This window comes from Orycteropus afer, unplaced genomic scaffold, assembly GCF_000298275.1.
Source record: "Orycteropus afer afer isolate SDZICR_OR568_19922 unplaced genomic scaffold, OryAfe1.0 scaffold00173, whole genome shotgun sequence".
In the NCBI taxonomy this organism is placed as follows: Eukaryota; Metazoa; Chordata; class Mammalia; order Tubulidentata; family Orycteropodidae; genus Orycteropus; species Orycteropus afer.
In genome coordinates, this window is record NW_006921760.1 from 4,464,345 (window position 1) to 4,482,865 (window position 18,521).

Genomic DNA, 18,521 nt, shown 5'->3' on the forward strand with positions numbered 1-18,521 from the left:
TCTGTAGTTTTCCTTTTGAGTGATGTCTTTGCCTGGTTTTTGTATCAAGGTTATGCTTGCTTCATAAAATGAATTAGGGAGGATTCCATCCTTTTGTGGGTTTGGAATAATTTGAGTGGGATGGTGTCAGTTCTTCTCTGAATGTTTGGTAGAATTCCCTGGTGAAACTGTCTGGTCCAGGACTTTTTTGTTGGTAATTTTTTTATGACCTGTTCAATTTCTTCTTTTGTTATGGACCTGTTCAACTTTCCCACATCAGTCTGTGTTAGTTTAGGTAAGTGGTGTGTTTCTAGAAATTGGTCCATTTGTTCTAGATTTTCAAATTTGTCAGAGTACGTTCTTCATAGTATCCTGATATTATCCTTTTTATTTCAGTTGGTTCTTCGCCCATCTCACTTCTTATTCATGTTATTTGTATTCTCTCCCTCTTTTCCTTTGTTAAATTCGTTAGTGGTTCATCAATATCATTAATATTTTCAAAAAACCAACTTCTAGTCTTCTTGATATTTTCTTTTGTCTGTTTTCTGTTTCATTGATTTCTGCTTGAATCTTTATTATTTCCTTTTTTCTGATGACTGTAGGTTTTCTTGCTGGTCATTTTCTAATTGTTGGAGATGTTGGTTTAAAGTGTTGATTTTGGCTCTTTCTTCTTTTTTAATGTGTGCATTTATTGCTGTCAGTTGGTTTCTGATCACTGCTTTTCCTGTGTCCCAGAGATTTTGGTACATTGTGTTTTCATTTTCATTTGATTCAAGGAATTTTTTTCTATTTCTTCTCTTACTCAGTCTTTCTTAAGGAGGGTTTTTTTTCAGTTTCCACGTGTTTACTCTTTCTGTTGATGTTCCTGTTGTTGATTTCTAATTTGATAGCATTGTGATCTGAGAAGATGCTTTGCAGTATTTCAATGTTTTTAAATTTATTAAGGCTTACTTTATGGCCTAACATATGGTCTATCATGGAGAATGTTCCATGTGCACTGGAAAAGAAGGTATATCGTGCTGTTGTTGGGTGAAGTGCTCTGTAGATGTCTATAAGGTCAAGTTGGTGGATTGTATTGTTTAACTGTTCTGCGTCTTTGTTGAGTTCCTTTTCAGTTGTTCTATCTTGGATTGAAAATGGTGTATTAAATTCCCCCACTATGACTGTGGAGTCACCTATTTGCCTTTTCAACTCTTTTAAAGTCTGATTTATGTATTTTGGGGCTCTTTTGTTGGGTCCATAGATATTTATTATGGTCATATTTTCTTGTTCAATTGATCCTTTAATCACTATATAATGTCCTTCCTTGTCTTATATGGTGGTTTTTGTCTTAAAGTCAGTTTGATCAGAAATTAAGATTGCCATTCCTTCTCTTTTACAGTTGCCATTTACTTGATATATTTTTTCCAGCCTTTGTTTTTTATTCTATTTTTGTCTTTGTCTCTAAGGTGTGTCTCTTGTAGACAGCATATTGGTGGGTTATGTTTTCTTATCCAGTCTGCAGCTCTCTGTCTCTTGAGTGGTGCATTTTAATCTATTCACATTCAGGTAATTAATGACAAGTATGAATTGGTTGCTGCTATTTTGTTATGGGTTATTTCATGGTGTCTGTGGTTTCTTTGTTCCATATAATTTTCTGTGCTGAGCTCATTATGTTTATGAATCATGTTGTTTTTGTTGCTATTGTTTTTGTATTTGCTTGTCATCTTTTTCATTGTTATGTAAAAGATTTTCATTTTTCTTTGAGGTTACTCTGTCATTTATAAGTTTCTTCCCAAGTTTTGAACAGTCCATTCTAGCTTGCAGTTCTCTTGACTTCCTCATCATTTAGAAGTTCTGTAACTGCACTATTTTCCCCCTGTTTTTGGTTTATAGCTGCCTCATTTGCCAATTGATATCTCTGGTTCCCTGTTTATAATCTTGTGAGCTTATTTTACTTTGGATATGTCCATAGCTGTGTTGGTTTTGGGGTTATGTCATCTTATGTATTAATGGTTGGTTGTTGTTTGCTATTATTGGTTCTCTGTTCAAAGGACTCCTTTTAGTATCTCTTGTAAGGTTGGTCTGGTTTTAACAAATTCCCTTAATTTGTGCTTATCTGGAAATTTTCTAATTTCACCATCATATTTGAGGGACAGTTTTTCTGGGTATATAATTCTTGGTAGGAAATTTTTCTCTTTCAGGGTTTTATGTATACCATCCCATTGCCTTCTTGCATGCATAGTTTCTGATGAGAAATCAGAACTTATTCTTATTGGTTGTCCTTTGTAAGTAATTTTTCGTTTTTCCCATGCTGGTTTCAGAATTCTTTCTTTGTTTTTGGTTTTGATGAGTTTGATGATGCTATGTCTTGGTGATTTTCTTTGGGGTCTGTCCTGTTTAGAGTTTGTTGGACTTCCTGAATGGATATGTTCTCATCTTTCTTCATATCATGGAAGGGCTCTTCCAACAAATCTTGGATAATTTTCTCAGTGGTTTTCTTTTTCTGTTTGTCTTCTGGAATTCCAGTGACATGTAGGTTATTCCTTTTGATGGTATCCCACATGAACCTTAGGCTTTGTTCATTTTGTTTTGATCTTTTTTCTGATTGATCTCTTTCCAAAGAAGTATTTGTCTTTGATCTCATTAATTCTGTCTTCCATTGATTCAACTTTACTCCTTTGCCCTTTCAATGTGTTCTCTATTTCTGAAAATAATAATAAAAAGGACAACAATAATAAACTTATTATTGTTTAAAAACAAACTAAATGTAAATTGGCAGAGCAGGGTAGGGCACCCAGGTTCCATCCGAGCACAGACTGGGATGGAATTCCTGCCACCCCAGAAGGTGGGTGGGATTGAGGAATGGCTGCACCACCATTCACCAAGAGGGTGTGGGGTATAAGAGTAACAAGAGGAATATTGCACCTTTCCAGCCATTGGTGTCCAGAATATCCTTTTGGTTCCCAGCAAGTGGAGCCTATTCTTAAGTCCCTGGAATCTGGGAGAATGCTGTCACTTTAAATATCCAAAATGGTCGAACTGCTTGTAAACATTCAAAATGGCTACACCCTCCTGACAGGCAAAAGTCCACAGCTCAGCCCGCTGTCCTCTTCGCTGCTTCCCCTTTTATTCATCATCCATCAGTGCACGCCTCCGTGTAGCCTCTGGCTAGCAGGGCCGATATTTAGGTTAATTCTCAGGTCCTAACACCATTCAGCAATATCCAAGCTGTCTGTGCTGTCAGGATCGCTGCCAGACCACAGCTCCGTATGTCTCATTTGGTGATTTCATGTAATTCCTACTAGTTGGAGTTTAGTCCACTTTTGTATCCTTCCCTTTAAAGTTCAGGGCTCCAGGATTATCTTCTGTATCTGTGTTACTCAGTTCCCCTTTTCTTTGTTGAAGAGGGTCTGTGCAATCTGTCTGCCTATTCCACCATCTTACCGGAACTCTCCCACCAGCCAGCCTCTTGCCTGAAGGCACTCAGCTCTCTTTGCTCCATGGGCTGGCAGACATACTGTAGCCACCTCATGCTGGTCTCTTGGTTCCTGGTTCCTGCTGCTTGTGCTGTTGTGCTGTATCGTGCTGTCCTGTGCCATCTCTCATGGTTCATTTTTCCAGGTCTTTGTCTCCTATGTCTAGGAGGTTCTCAGCACAGGAAATCCAGGTCCAAATGACATGCTCTGCTCCAGGCTCTTCTTGATAGTTGTCAGAACCCTCTAGATCTCTGCAGTTGGCCCTCATGTGTGCCGACTTCTTGTCAATTTCAAGTCCTGCTTCTCCCACCAGACCATGAACTTGTTAGTTCCCTTGATAGACCACAGTCACATAATTTGCATAGAAGTCAACCAGTTTCCAGGAGGTCACTTAAACCTATCGGGTGGCTTTACACACCCTTTTTGTATAGTGAACTAACCAATCCACTGTAAGATTGTGGCCCAGCCAATCATTTTTGGCAGGATTGTAAACCTGAGGTAGAAAGGCCATATATAAGAAATCCATTGTATTGCAAAAATGTAAAATGTTTATAAAAATGTCAAAAAGTAGTATTTGTCTATTCTGAATAGTTTTCTTTTGTGTAGAAAAATAGCTATTTTTCATAAAAACATAGTTTATGTTAACATGTAATACATTTATTGCTGTCTCTAAGTGAATAAATATTTTGAACATTTCTCAGCTTTAAAACTCTTTGTTGTTGTTGTTGTTGTTATGTGCTGTCGAGTCAGCCCTGACTCATAGCGACCCCTCCTTGGGTTTCCGAGGCAGTATCACTACGGAAGTAGGATTGCCCAACCTTCCTTCCGAGGAGTGGCTGGTGGGTTTGAACCGCCAGCCTTCTGGTTAGCAGTCAAGTGCCTTAGCCACTATGCTACCATAGCTCCCTTAAAACTCTTTGGAGGTCCTCAATTTTTAAGAGTGTTAGAGTCCTAAGACCAAAAAGTTTGAGAATCACTGTTGTAAAATATAAGCTCTGTTACATTGAGGACATTTATGTGTTTGATACATTTTCACATCCTCAGCACAGTAACTGGTTTATAGCCTCCACTTAGTAAATCTCTGAGTGAATGAATTAATGAATGAATGAATGACAGAGGTTGAAGTAAACAAAACTTGGCAATTCTATGCAGAGCTTCCAAGCCTTGCCGTAGTAAGTGGATTTTGCAGACATCATATTTGTTAGAAAATTATCCTAGTTCATCAAAAAGGATACTTTTAATTTTGTCCGGGACTGCTATCCAGAAGGCTGGCGGTTCAAACCTACCAGTCACTTCTTGGAAGGAAGATTGAGCAATCTACTTCCGTAGTGATACTGCGTTGAAAACCCAAGGAGGGGTTGCTGTGAGTTGAATCTGACTCCATGGCAGTGAGTTTGGTTTTTGGTTTTGGTTGGAATGGAAAGTTTTGATACAATTTTGATAGGGAGGTCATAGGCACTTTCCTATATCTTCTTTTATAGGCAGGATGGAAGATTTGCCTGTCATGCTTAACTCTCAAATTTTAGTTTTACTAACTTCTGGTCTATTTAATTTATTTGGGTATTTTATATATTCATTTGTGTTTTACCCTGTGATATTGAGGAATACTTCTTTTCTTAAATACTTTATTGCTTCTAGATTTTGTATTTTGGGCAAAGCTACATTTTCTTTTCTTTCTTTCTTTTTAAGGCCAGACACCTTAACAAATAGTATTGTATTTATTAGAGGTTTACCAGTTGCCATGAGGTTAGCTTTGACTCTGGGTGATCCAGTGGTGCCATGGTAGCTGTGCTCCATACATAGTGTTCTCAATGGCTGATTTTTCAGAAGGAGATCAACCTTTCTTCTGAAGCTCCTCTGGATAAATTTGAACTCCAAACTTCTAACTTTTGGTTAGCAGCTGAATGCGTTAAGTGTTGGCACCACCCAGGGAGGGACTTTATAAGAGATTACATGATGGTAATAGTTTTGCTCTTTCAAATTGTCTGTGCTGAATAATTAATTAGGAAAAAATAATAATTAGAAAAACACATGGTTCCTCTAGGGTAAGTTCCGTACACAGCACATTTGTTCAATGTCTTGCAGATGGAGTTTCTTGCTAAGATTTGCCTAACTCGATAACTTGCAAAACTCAGAAATCTTGGAGGTTTCTGATCTATTCAGAGAACAATACTGTGCAGGGCAAAAGAAGGAGATTAAGAATTAGATCCAGAATATGACAGAATTTGGGAAATGTAGACCCATTGCCATCAAGTTGATTCCAACTCATGACAACCCTGTATGTAGTCTTAAACATGGAATCAAATTCTGCTTCTGAATTGCGTTACTGGTGCTGTTTTCTTCTCGTTTCTATACTGTACAGATTTTTCCAAGTAGGGCTTGAGTTTTCTCTTTGTTGTTGTTGTTGTGTGCCATCGAGTTAGTTCCAACTCATAATGACCCTATGTGACAGAGTAGGACTGTCCCATGGGTTTTCTAGGCTTCTAATCTTTATGGGAACAGATCAGTAAGGCTTTTCTCCTGTGGAGCTACTAGTAGGTTCAAACTGCTGACCTTTTGGTTAGCAATTGAGTGCTTAACCATTGTGCCACCAGGGTTCCTTTATCCTCTTATTGGGATAGGTTCACTATAAGTCAAAATCAACTCTACGGCAGTGAGTTTTATTTATACTTTTATAAGTAAATGTTCACTGTGGGTCTGTATTTCTCTGTGTGCACACTTTTAGCATCACAGGAAGTCTTAAAGGAAACTTGTAGTGGTTCATCCAGCAGTGTGTGTTGCAGTCACCTGTGGAATTATAATAAAACCAAGCTGGAAGGAATGCTGCATCATACTAGTTCATTAAGCTTGAAAGTGAAGTAGTGTATTAAACCACCCAGAGAACCTAAAAACAAAAACAGAAAGAAACCAGAACAAAACAAGAAACCAGGACAAAACAAAAAACCATGATACAGCAACCCAAGCCTGGATTAATTCACTCTGAATTTCTGGTATAGGTTCAGGGGTAGCTTCTGACATCTTTTTTTAATTTTTATATCTTTTAAATGTTCTCCAGGTGGCTGTAGTATGTAGCCAGGGTGAGGACCTCTAAATATTGTGTGGAGGTGCCCTCTGACCTTCTCTAATTTCAGGAGGGGGAAGGAGAATCATCGTCAGCATCAACAGCTCAAGGCTGATTCCTATGGTGTAGAGTTCAGACATACCTCTTCTCTCCAACCTTTTTACCAGTTCTGACACCAGCTGTCCCTCCCACGGCACCCTTTACTTCTCTGCTGGGCTTGATAATTCATCATAATGGCCACAAAGAGCTCACAGGCCATATTTACAGTTACGGAGCTTATTAGGGAGATAATAGGTTCAGGAATACTCAGGATACCGTTCTTCTATCAGGACAGCTGCTTCTCAGCCACGTTGCAGGCAGGCCTCTCTCTGGTCCTTGGCCCCTCAGGGAGCCTGTTGGGCTGGCCCAGCCTATGCCCTGCTTGAGCAAGTGTTGCAAAGCTCTGTAGCTCCCTTGACAAGTGCCTAGAGGCACCTCACTCTGCTAGCAACTTCCTGCCCAAAGGCACTCAACCTTTTCACTGTGTCTTTTCCTGCTGATCTCCTGGTTCTGCTACCTCTTTCTCTTTGCCACCACGTCTCACTATCTCTCCTTGGCACTCTGATGTTACATCTCAGTGTTACAGTTCTCTCTTCCTCTCTCGTTCTCTGTCTTGTAGTCTAGGAAGTTCTTAGCACAGGGACCCAGGGATCAAAGGACACGTTCCACTCTTCTTTCTTGATGGTTGTGAGCTCCTTCCTCTGCCTCCCTGACTCTCTTACCTAGCAGGTGGCAAAACTGACTAATACCTACCTGCTTTAGGGGGAGAGTAGCTAAAGCAGATGAAGAAATGACAAGATAAAAGAGCTGAACAGAAAATTTCAAAGAGCAGCTCGAGAAGACAAAGTCAATTATTATAATGAATTGTGCAAAGACCTAGAGTTAGAAAATCAAAAGGGAATAATACACTCAGCATTTCTCAAGCTGAAAGAACTGAAGGAAAAATTCAAGCCTCACGTTGCAATATTGAAAGATTCTGTGGGCAAAATTTTGAGTGATGTGAGAAGCATCAGAAGAAAATGGAAGGCATACACAAAGTAACTGTACAAAAAAGACTTGGGTGATACTTGTCTATTTCAAGAAATGGCATATCATCAAGAACCATTGGTATTGAAGGAAGAAGTCCAAGCTGCACTGAAGTCGTTGGCAAAAAACAAGGCTAAGGCTCCAGGAATTGACGTAATGCCCATGCTGGAGGCACTTAACTTGTCTATGCTAAGAAATGTGGAAGACAGCTACCTGGCCAACTGACTGGAAAAGATCCATGTTTGTACCCATTCCAAAGAGAGGTGATCCGGCAGAATGTAGGAATTATCAAACAATATCATTAATATCACACGCAAGTAAAATTTTTCTAAAGATTATTCAAAAATGGTTGCAACAGTATATTGACAGAATTTCTAGAAATGCAAGCTGGATTCAGAACAGGATGTGGAACGAGGGTGTCATTCCTGATGTCAGATGGATCTTAGCAGAAAGCAAAGAATACCAGAAACACCTTGTGTTTTATTGACTGTGCAAAAGCATTTGACTGTGTGTAGCTCATAACAAATTATGGATAACATTGAGAAGAATGGGAATTCCAGAACACTTAACTGTCTTCGTGAGGAACCCATACATAGACCAGGAGGTTGTCGTTCACACAGAAAGAGGGGATACTGCATGGTTTAAAATCAGGAATGGTGTGTGTCAGGGTTATATCCTTTTGCCATACTTACTCAATCTGTCCACTGAGCAAATAATCCGAGAACCTGGAATTTTTAAAGAAGAATGAGGCACCAAGGATTGGAGGAAGACTCATTAACAAACTGAAACCTGGACGACACAGCCTTGGTAGCTGAAAGTGAAGATGACTTGAAGCATTTGCTAATGAAGATTAAAGATTACAGTCTGCAGTATGGATTGCACCTTAACAGAAAGAAAATGAAAATCCTCACAGCTGGACCAATAAGCAGCATCATGATAAATGTAGAAAAGATTGAAGTTGTCAAAGATGTCATTTTACTTCGTTCCACAATCAACACCAATGGAAGCAGCAGTCAAGAAATCAGACATTGTATTGCACTTGACAATCTGCTGCAAAAGACCTCTTTCAAGTGCTGAAGAGCAAAGATCTCTCTTTGAAGATTATAGTGTGCCTAACCCAAGCCATGCTATTTTCAATCGCCTCATATGCATGTGAAAGCTGGACAGTGAATAAGAAAGATTGAAGAAGAGTTGATGCTTTTGAGTTGTGGTGTTGGTAAAGAATAACTGAAAGTACCATGGACTGCCAAAAGAATGAACAAATCTGTCCTGGAAGAAGTGCAGCTGGAATGCTCCTTGGAAGTGAGAATGGCCAGACTCACTACTTTGGTCATGTTGTCAGTAAGGACCATTCCCTGGAGGAGGACATCAAGCTTAGTAAAGTGGAGGGTCAACAAAAAAGGAGAAGGCCCTCAACAAGAGATTGACAGAGTGGCTGCAGCAGTGGGCTCAAGTACAGCAAGGATTGTGAGGCTGGTGCAGGACCGGGCAGGGTTTCGTTCTGTTGGACATGGGGTCTCTTTGAGTCACTGGCATCTCAACGGCACCACCAACACCACCAGTAACATACCTTATTTGTATGGACCCCCCACACACACAAGGGTGCCATGCACCTTATTTACATTATTAGTAAGTTATCCGTTCTTTTTGGTGGGCCACAAGCACCTCATTTGCATCTTTCCACCTAGTCATTTGGTGGGAGTTAGAGAGACACTGGGTAGAAAGGCCTTATTAAGTCATTCACTAAACCATAGGACCCCTCTTTATTTATCTAATAAAGCTCCCCAGGTCATTTTGGTAAGCTGATAAGAAGTATTTTATAGCTTCTGAGTGTTTGAAGTCATTTGTGATGTATAAAAAATAATAAGGGTTTTATTTTTGTTTTTGAAGAACTATTAAACTTTCCATATATCTATTTTTAAGGGTAAGAACAGGCAGCAGCATCGCCTCAATAAACTGGATTAATAAAAAATATATGTCATTACTGTTTCATGGACAGAGGCAAGAGGCATATGGTTGGTTGGAGGAAGAGAAGATGAAGGACAGTGAGCATGACTGAAACGGGCGTTTTGTGAGGGAACATTCCCATCTTGTGGCTTCTGAGAATAGTGGTGCTGAGAATTGACAGCTGTATTGCATTCCTGCAACTAATGGCAGTTTCCTGTTGATGCCACTTGACTTCTAGGGACCAGCACACAAAAGTCTGCCCACCATTACTATGCCCTCATAGCCTCAAGCTGCCAGACCCCGTAGGCCTACGTTAACCTTTCACGCTCCGTGTAGGAGGCTCTGCTTCTACAGTCCCGGTGACAGGACTTCTTCAGAGCTGTCTCCACACCATCCTAGCTATTTCATCCTTGTCATTAGAACAGGTTTCCAAAAAAATACCAAACTCACTGCCGTCTTTAGGCACTATGCCACCAGAGCTCCTAGAACATGTTTGGAGCCCCTAAAGTTACTCAGTCATGGTGAAATAACTGAATGCGGTGGAGTCAGAAGTCAGATTTCACCTCTGTGGCAGGTCAGGTTATTTCTGTTTTCTGATCTATAAAATGGGGAGAACAGTATTTCTGACCTCATTGGGTGGTTGGGAGGTTTTAATGTCGTTGAAGTAGGGTACTTAGTGGAATGCTTGAGGAATTGTGAGTGCCAAGTAAATGTCTACCACTCATGTGTATTTTGAACATCTTTCATGTGGCAGGACCTAAGTTAGGTTATGGGGATGTGGTGGTGAGGAAACCATCCGTCCATTTTATGAGAACATTTACAGGGGAGACAATGAACAGAACATAGACTTCTGTCTCATTTATAGATACCAGTAATCTATGAAACATTTTTATACATACAGAAAATTTTTGGTTGTTCATGTAGAATATCAACCATATGCATGCCAGCTGCTTGATTCTGATCAGGAATCTACTCTCCTTTTGACCTGTAAATGGCTCCTACTCTCAAGTTTGCAATGTTGATCCATTTTTTTACATTCTGAACAGATGTACTGAGATTTCAGTGTGTATGTAGGAAATAGGAAGATCATAAAATGTCAAAATGAAGAATGAGTCAGCTTAGTTTTGATAATAATGGTTTTCTATTTTTTTTTTTTTTTCTGAGTGCTTTGTTTCATCAGATTATATTAAACAAGCAAGATCATAAATACTGAAGTTGGGAGTTATTTTAGTGATCACTAAGCCCTTCCTAAAGGCTGATGTGTCTAGTTCCTAGTAGAGACAGCCTTGAATGCTAGAGAGAATTCATCTTAACATTGAAATCTCCCTTCCTGAACTTTCACCTGTGGTCCCTAGGTTTGCCTTTTAAAGTAAGAGTAATCGTCGTGCGCCTGATAGCCCTTAAGCTATTTGGAGTGTCCATAGCCTGGAGAGGGATTTGAATGCATTGAACTAGTCTCATCACAAGGTTTTCAGCTTTCTCTTAAAATTACTCTTTTTCTACGTACACTTATTTACATTGATTTGTCTATAGCAAATACTCAAATTGCTGTGCTTTTTCTCTCTCTCGGTTAAGTACTTTTGCTGATAAATTTCTTCTTTGGTCATTTTATAGAACTGAACACAGCCATTCAGGGATGCTGTAAAGAGTAAGATCATGATGATGCTTGCTTGTTTGGAATGCTCTTTCTGTTCATGCTACAGAAAATTGCATTGGCCTTTGGGACAGACACAAAGCCTGATGTGCGGTTTGGTCACATTACTCCACTAATCCCTTTAAAAGTTTAGGCATTGTTTTAATATAAGATCTTTTGAACTGTGATAACTGATCTTTAAATTTTTTTTTTCTCATTCCTATTTTATTTATAAAGGGAAATGAAAATTCTTTTGGCCTGACTTTTTTGTGAAACCATGCTGAGTCTTAGTTATCAGTATTGGTTTCTGCATGTGTAGGAACCGCCAAAGATTTCTCCAAAGATATGCAATAATAATAATAATAAAAGATACGCAATAAGTGTATGTGTCTTCTGGCATTTCTCATTCACTTTAATTTCAGCTGTAGTTCAGTGATTTCATCAATAGGGTTAAGTGTGAACTATCAGGAACCTAGGGAACTAAACTATTGTTGTTATGTGCTGCCGAGTTGGACCCGACTCATAGCAACCCCTCCTTGGGTTTCCAAGGCAGTATCACTGTGGAAGTAGATTGCCCAGCCTTCCTTCCGAAGACTAAATTAGGTGATTTGAAATCATTTAGAGTTGGTTGATTTGTTTGTACTACCTTTCAAACTTTCCTTGGTAGAAAGGTAAGTTGAGCAGGAGCTAAAGAGTATTTCTGCTTTCTTTTGATTGACAGCATCAGTAATAGTGATCATTCATGGGCACATACTTCTTGGCAAGCGCTGTGTGAAGTTTTTTCTGTACCCCAAAACCAAACCCACTGCCATAGAGTTAATTGTGACTCGTAGTGACCCCCATAGGGTTTCCAAGGCTGTAAATTTTTTTTTTTTAATTTTATTGTGATTTGAGTGAAAGTTTGCAGAGAAAATTCGTTTTCTGTACAGCAGTTCATATACATTTTGTTTCATGACGTTGACTACAATTCCCCACAATGTAACAGCTCTCTTCTCACTTCCTCCTTCTAGTTACCTCTTCCTTGTGTCCCTTCTGGTTAATTCCTGAGTGTAAATACTACCTTTCTATTCTCCCATGATTGATCTTTCTAAGGAGTGTATCTACCAGGTGTAAATCTACACCCTATATGCCTATTGTTTGGCTGCAAGCCATGGGAGTGAGTTCAGTTCCAGGCCTGAAGGTAAGTAACTAAGAGCCATAGTCTTGAAGGTTTCACCAGGCTCTATCAAACCAGTAAACCTGGTCTTCTTTATGATTTTGAAGTTTGTTTTCCCACTCTATGCAGGATCTCCTGCACTGATCACTTCCTGAGTGGTTGACAGTGTGGTAGCTGGGCCAAGGCTGTCAATGTTTACATAAGCAGAATGCCTCATCTTTGTCCTGTGGAGCGGTTGGTGGATTCGAACTGCCAACCCTTTCGTTTGCAGCCCAGTGCCTTAACCACAGTGCCACCAGAGCTCCTTATTGTCTGTACGTTCTCTTATTTTTAGTAGTGTCAGCAAAGCTATGAAATAGCTTCATTTGCACACTAGAAGTCTGGCACTTAAGATGATGAGGATAAAATAGCTTTCCCAAGATTACTGGTAGTAAATGCTGGACCTAGGACTCATACTTGTACCTACCTGCATGACTGAAGCCTATTTTTATGCCTTTCAAGAAGCAGAGAGGTACCTTGTACAAGAATCTGTAAGATCTGTGCACTTCATTTCATTTCATTTCATTGTACTGAAGGTCTGCCAGTCTTACTAGTTGGTGCTCCTTGGTAATAAGCACTTCTCCCTGCTGGTTGCTTGCTGTCCTTAGGAAATCTGTGTCTTATCCATGTGAAGTCTTTTTGTGTCTACTCATCACTCACCATTTTAATTCTTAATTGAGTTACTGATCTGATCCTTGTTACTGACATTGAAGCAAACATATGAGCTTTAGAATTTGACAGGGTTTAAATCTTGGCTCCATCAGTTCCTAGATGTGTGACCTTTAGCCTTTACTTAAATTTTCTCTGTCTCAGTTTTCTTATCTGTAAAATGAGTATAATAATTTAGAAGGGGATTGTGAGAATGATGTGATTTGATAGTACATTAGATATTGCCTGGCACATAGTGCTTAACACAAGGAACCTGTTACTATTCAGTGATTAGATTATATTAACTACTCCATGTTGTAGTAATTATTAATGATTCTACTATTGTAAATTTTCACATTAATTATCTGTTCAGCCATGTACAGTATTACCTCCTTTATCTTTTGAAATGTTAGATGTGAGAGTAATATATTCCATTATATTAAACCTCAGACATGATTAAGGTTGATATTTCTCTGCTATCAATTCCATTACCAGATATTGGATATTCCTTCTGGTTGAGGAAAACTAGGTAGTGTTTAAGCCTAGGTTTTCTTTGTGTTCTCAGTACCAACCAGGTTCTTGTTTGATACATATTCCCATTGTTACCTTCTATGGCCAAGGAGCTCTGGTGGTGTAGTGGATAAGGCCTTTGGCTGCTGACCAGAAGGTAAGCCATTCAAACCCACCAGGCACCCCATGGAAGGAAGATGGGACGATCTACTTGGGTAAAGATTTATAGCCTCAAAACCCCACTGGGGGTCGCTATGAGCCAGAATCGACTAGATGGCAGTGCCTTTGGTTTTTGTTTATGGCTAATGATACGGTTTGTGCAGGAAAGCCAGTTGAGAATTTATCAGAGGGTTCTGTTTTGAGGTGTCCAGATAACTGAGGCCTTAATGCTAGCTTTATCATGTAGATTAGGACATTACCTTCCTGTAAACAAAGGTTTACTTGCTGAGCACTTTCTCAGTAATACCCCCTGTGGTGGCGTATTGCAGGCATTTGACTGCTAACCAGAAGACTGGTGGTTCAAACCCACCAGCCACTCCTCGGAAGGAAGGTTGGGCAATCTACTTCTGTAGTGATACCGCCTCAGAAACCCAAGGAGGGGTCCTTATGAGTCAGAATCGACTGGACGGCAGTGAATTTTTCTCCCTCCCTCAATAGTAACCTCAGAATATGGAGGTATTGTTTGATTTGGTTGAAGGGACTCCTAGGTTCCAGAGCCCCTTGAGGAGTCTTGACCTGAGGGTTGATTGGCTACTTAGTTATGAGTGCTGTATGTTGACATTTTGACATACATAAAGTTTTGACATTTGACATACCAAAGTTAGTACCTCAGTATTATTACAGTTTGACTTGTAAATCAGTTTTGCATTAAAGAGTTTCAGATGTGTATTTAGACTGTGTGAGCTTTATTATTTATGTAAGAGTAAAGGAAATGATTTATAAGAAATTTGGTTAATCCTATTATATAATTTTGTGGTTTTGGAAACCCACTAGTATGGTTTATTTTTTCTCAGAAATAAAGGAAATGTAAACTATAAAATGTGTTTTAAGCTGCTTTCTGTATTTCTTTTAGGTGGTATTAAAAATAATCAAACATTATCAAGAAGAAGGACAAGGAACTGAAGTTGTCCAGGGAGTGCTTTTGGGCCTGGTTGTAGAAGATCGGCTTGAAATTACCAACTGCTTTCCCTTTCCCCAGCATACAGAGGATGACGCCGATTTTGATGAAGGTAAAAGGGTGTTTATCTCAAGTGTATCTTTGCAGAGCCTACAAATGGATATTAATATAATTATCACTATATCTTTGATAATCTGTTATTAGGATTCTCTACCAAGGCTGGCTTAGTTCACTTAATTTCTGATTTTCTTAGAAAAATTACACAAATTTTAGGAAATGAGAATTTAGATCATATAAATAAAGGTTTGTATCCATTCTCTTCCTTGTTTAGAATTTGTGATTCTGATTTGTAATAATGTGGATAGCTGCCTTTCCCATTGTGCACTGAGCTTGCCGCATCACTTACATTGTAAAGTGTGATAGGAAGGGTAGGCGTCATCGTTGACTCCAGCATCCATTCCTTTCTATAGTTAGTATTTTGACCAATCATTGCTTAGAAGAAATGAATTGAGCTGCCTGCCTCAAGAAAAAGATTCCTTAAGCATTTTAGAAGCATTTCACTTTATTTTTTTTAAAAGCATTTTATTTTTGTACTACAGTCTAGTTGCCTTATAATCAAATGCCTGTAGTCAGTGAAAACTTCTACCAAAGGCCAAGGTCAACATCCTAAATTTTTAATCTAGTTGAAAATGATTTTTAACTTGTTTGAACTTCCAGAGTTCATTTTATGTACACTGTTTTAACTGATCACTTTCAACTTTGATAGAACGTTATTTATCTCATTTAACTTCATATTCTCAAAATACCTTGAACATAAAAGAGACACAAATTATATTTTTGCTAAGGTTAAATACCTTGGTATTAATTGTAGTTTGGCCTGCAAACCAGTTCTACATTAATACCTCTAGAAACTAACCAAGGCTACTTCCTAGGTATTTGCTTTTTTGGTTTTAAGGCCTTTATTTAGTATGCATTTTTTTTTCTTCTTCTTTAATTTCTTCTCTTCCTTTCTCTTCTTTTATTGGCCATCCTTTCTCTTTTTAGTTTGAATTGCTGTAATTTTTGTACCTCAGACATGATTAAGGTTGATATTTCTCTGCTATCAATTCTGTCAGTGTTGGAATATCTCTTTTTCCCTACTCACCAGCATATCTACGATGCTTAATTGTAGTTCAGTCATAATGCTCTTAGAGTTGGAAGACAAAGAATTGCTGCTTAGTTTCTTTGGTGTACCAGCAAGGAGTTTGAGAAGTTCACTTGAAATGACTTGTTCAGTTATTGGGATGATGGCACAATTGGGAGTAGAATTCGTTCCAGAACACTTTACGTTCTGTCACGGTTTTCCTAGGTGATTAGTTTTGTTTTATAAAATTTTAAGTATAGAATATGAACATATGTATGTTATTTTAAATCATACTAAAGGCCAGATGACACAAATTGCTTGCTGAAAGGAAAGCGGACTTGAAGCATTTCCTGACAAAGATCAAAGACTGCAGTCTTCAGTATGGATTATTCCTCCATGTGAAGAAAATAAAAATTCTCACAACTGGACCACTAAGCAACATCATGGTAAAGGAAGAAGAGATTGAAATTAAGAATTTCATTTTACTTGGATTCACAATCAATGTCTGTGGAAACAGCAGTCAAGAAATCAAATGACATATTGCATTGGACAAATCTAATGCAAAAGAACTCTTTAAAGTGTTCAAAAGCAGAGATGTCACTCTGAGGCCTAAGGTGCATCTGATCCCAGCCATGGTATTTTCAGTCACCACATATGCATGTGAAAGCTGTATGTGAATAAAGAGGACTGAAGAAGAATTGATGCCTTTAAATTATGGTGTTGGCAAGGAATATTGAATGTACCATGGACTGCCAGAACGAACAAATCTGTCTTGGAAGAAGTACAGCCAGAACGATTCATAGGAGCAGGAATGGTGAGACTGTCTCGCGTACTTGGGACACATTTATCAGGAGGGACCAGTCCCTGGAGAAGAGTATCACGCTAGGTAAAGTAGAGGGTCAGTAAAAGAGAAGAAGACTCTCCGTGAGATAGGTTGACACCGTGGGTTCATCATTCAGCTCAGACATAGCAGTGGTGAGGATGGCATAGGACTCGGACAGTGTTTGGTTCTGTCATACGTGGGAGCGCTTGAATCAGAATCGACTCAACGGCACCTGCCAATAAATAATAAAGGCCTCCAAAAAAAAAAAAAAAATACCAAACTCACTGATACCAAGTTGGATCTGACTCTTAGTGACCCCTCCTTGGGTTTCCAAGGCGGTTTCACTGTGGAAGTAGATTGCCCAACCTTCTTTCCAAGAAGTGGCTGGTGGGTTTGAACTGCCAGCCTTCTGGTTAGCAGTCACATAGATGCCTTAGACACTACACCTCCAGAGCTCCCAATAAAGGCCTACTGTGTTGCTTATGCTTTTTAGTTATTTTATACCCACTAAAAATAGTATCTATTCAGGGAAGGATCTTTTCTTCCATTCATATTATGCAAGTAAAATACTTACTGTATATTTTATAAATTTAGTAATGATGTATTTTAAGTTGCTTAGGTTCTTTTGTTGTTGTTTGTATTTGGTGCCTTGTATAAAGTGGAGATTTTTAATCTGTGGTCCAGAAACTCAAATATTAGTAAAAGTTTTGAGTTGAAAATTGGGAAACTACAACCTGTGGGCCAGCCTCCTGCTTTTGTAATTAAGATTTTATTGGAACACTGTCATGCCCATTTGTTTGTGTATTTTCCATGGCTACATTCCTGCTACCATGGCATAGTTGACTAGTAGTGGCAGAGACTAATGAAAACCAAACTCACTGCGATTGAGTCAATTCTGACTCATAGCGACCCCCTTTGTGTTTCTGAGTCGGTAAATCTTTACAGAAATAGATTGCCTAGTCTTCTTCTGTAGAGTGGCTGGTGGGTTTGAATCTCAGAAGTTCTGGTTAGCAGTCAAATGCCTTTGGCACTATGCAACCAGAGCTCTGTGTGGCAAGACTATATGAGCCTTAAACCTGAAATATTTACTGCATGGCCCTTTAAGAAAGTTTGAGATCTCCTATTTTATATATAGCTTTTTCTTACTCTTTGTTGTTCCCAATCTCTTATAGGTTAAAGAGTAAGATGATAATTCTCTCTTTGCCTTGTAAATTGGTGGCTTTTTGTTTGTTGTTTATTTCTTCTAGATTTGAACCTATTTAAAAAAAATTTTTTGTTGTTGTTTTTACTTGTGATTTGGGTGAAAGTTTACAGAGCAAATTCACTTTTCATGCAGCATTTCACATGTACTTTGTCTCATGACATTGACTATAATCTACCACAGTGGAACAGCTCCCCTCCCACTTCCGCCACATAATTACCTCTTCCCTTTGTCCATCCTTCCATGTGCTTTTGCCCCCTGAGCTGTCTCCCTGTGCATACACAGCCCTTCTATTCTCCCATGATTGTTCTCTCCAAGAACTGCATCTACCTACTGTAAATGTGACCTCATATGCCTGTCTTTTGTTTGGCTCGAAGCCACAGGAGTGGGTTCAATTCTAGACTTGAAGGGCAGCTAGGGGATAGTCTCTGTGTTCCACCAGGCTCTGTTGGACCAGCAAACCTGGTCCCTTTTTTTTTTCCCCCCAAATGATTTTGGCTTTTGTTCCACATTGTTCTCCCACTCTATCCAGGATCTCCTACATAGATCCCCCTGCAGTGTAGGAAATTACTTAGTGTGGCTTTTCTACCCATAAGTCTTTGTAAACTACAAGGTAGGATTTTCTATGAGCAACTGAGGAGCTCCTGATTGCTGAAGCTATCCACCTGGGTTATTTCTTTTGGGCGTGGCACAAAACAATGTTCTGGGAGGTAACCACTCTCTCTCAGGTGCTTAGAGTTCTGATGCTATGATTGGCTAGT

At 39.1% G+C, this 18,521-nt stretch overlaps 1 protein-coding gene across 1 annotated transcript in view; it reads left to right on the top strand.

Annotated features, from left to right (window-relative positions):
- EIF3H (eukaryotic translation initiation factor 3 subunit H) overlaps window positions 1-18,521 on the top strand; it is a 127,614-nt gene that overhangs the window by 32,093 nt on the left and 77,000 nt on the right. Inside the window, exon 2 of the mRNA XM_007946856.2 lies at window positions 14,569-14,725. Within this exon, the coding sequence (XP_007945047.1) occupies window positions 14,569-14,725 (157 nt within the window). The remainder of the gene's footprint in view (window positions 1-14,568; window positions 14,726-18,521) is intronic.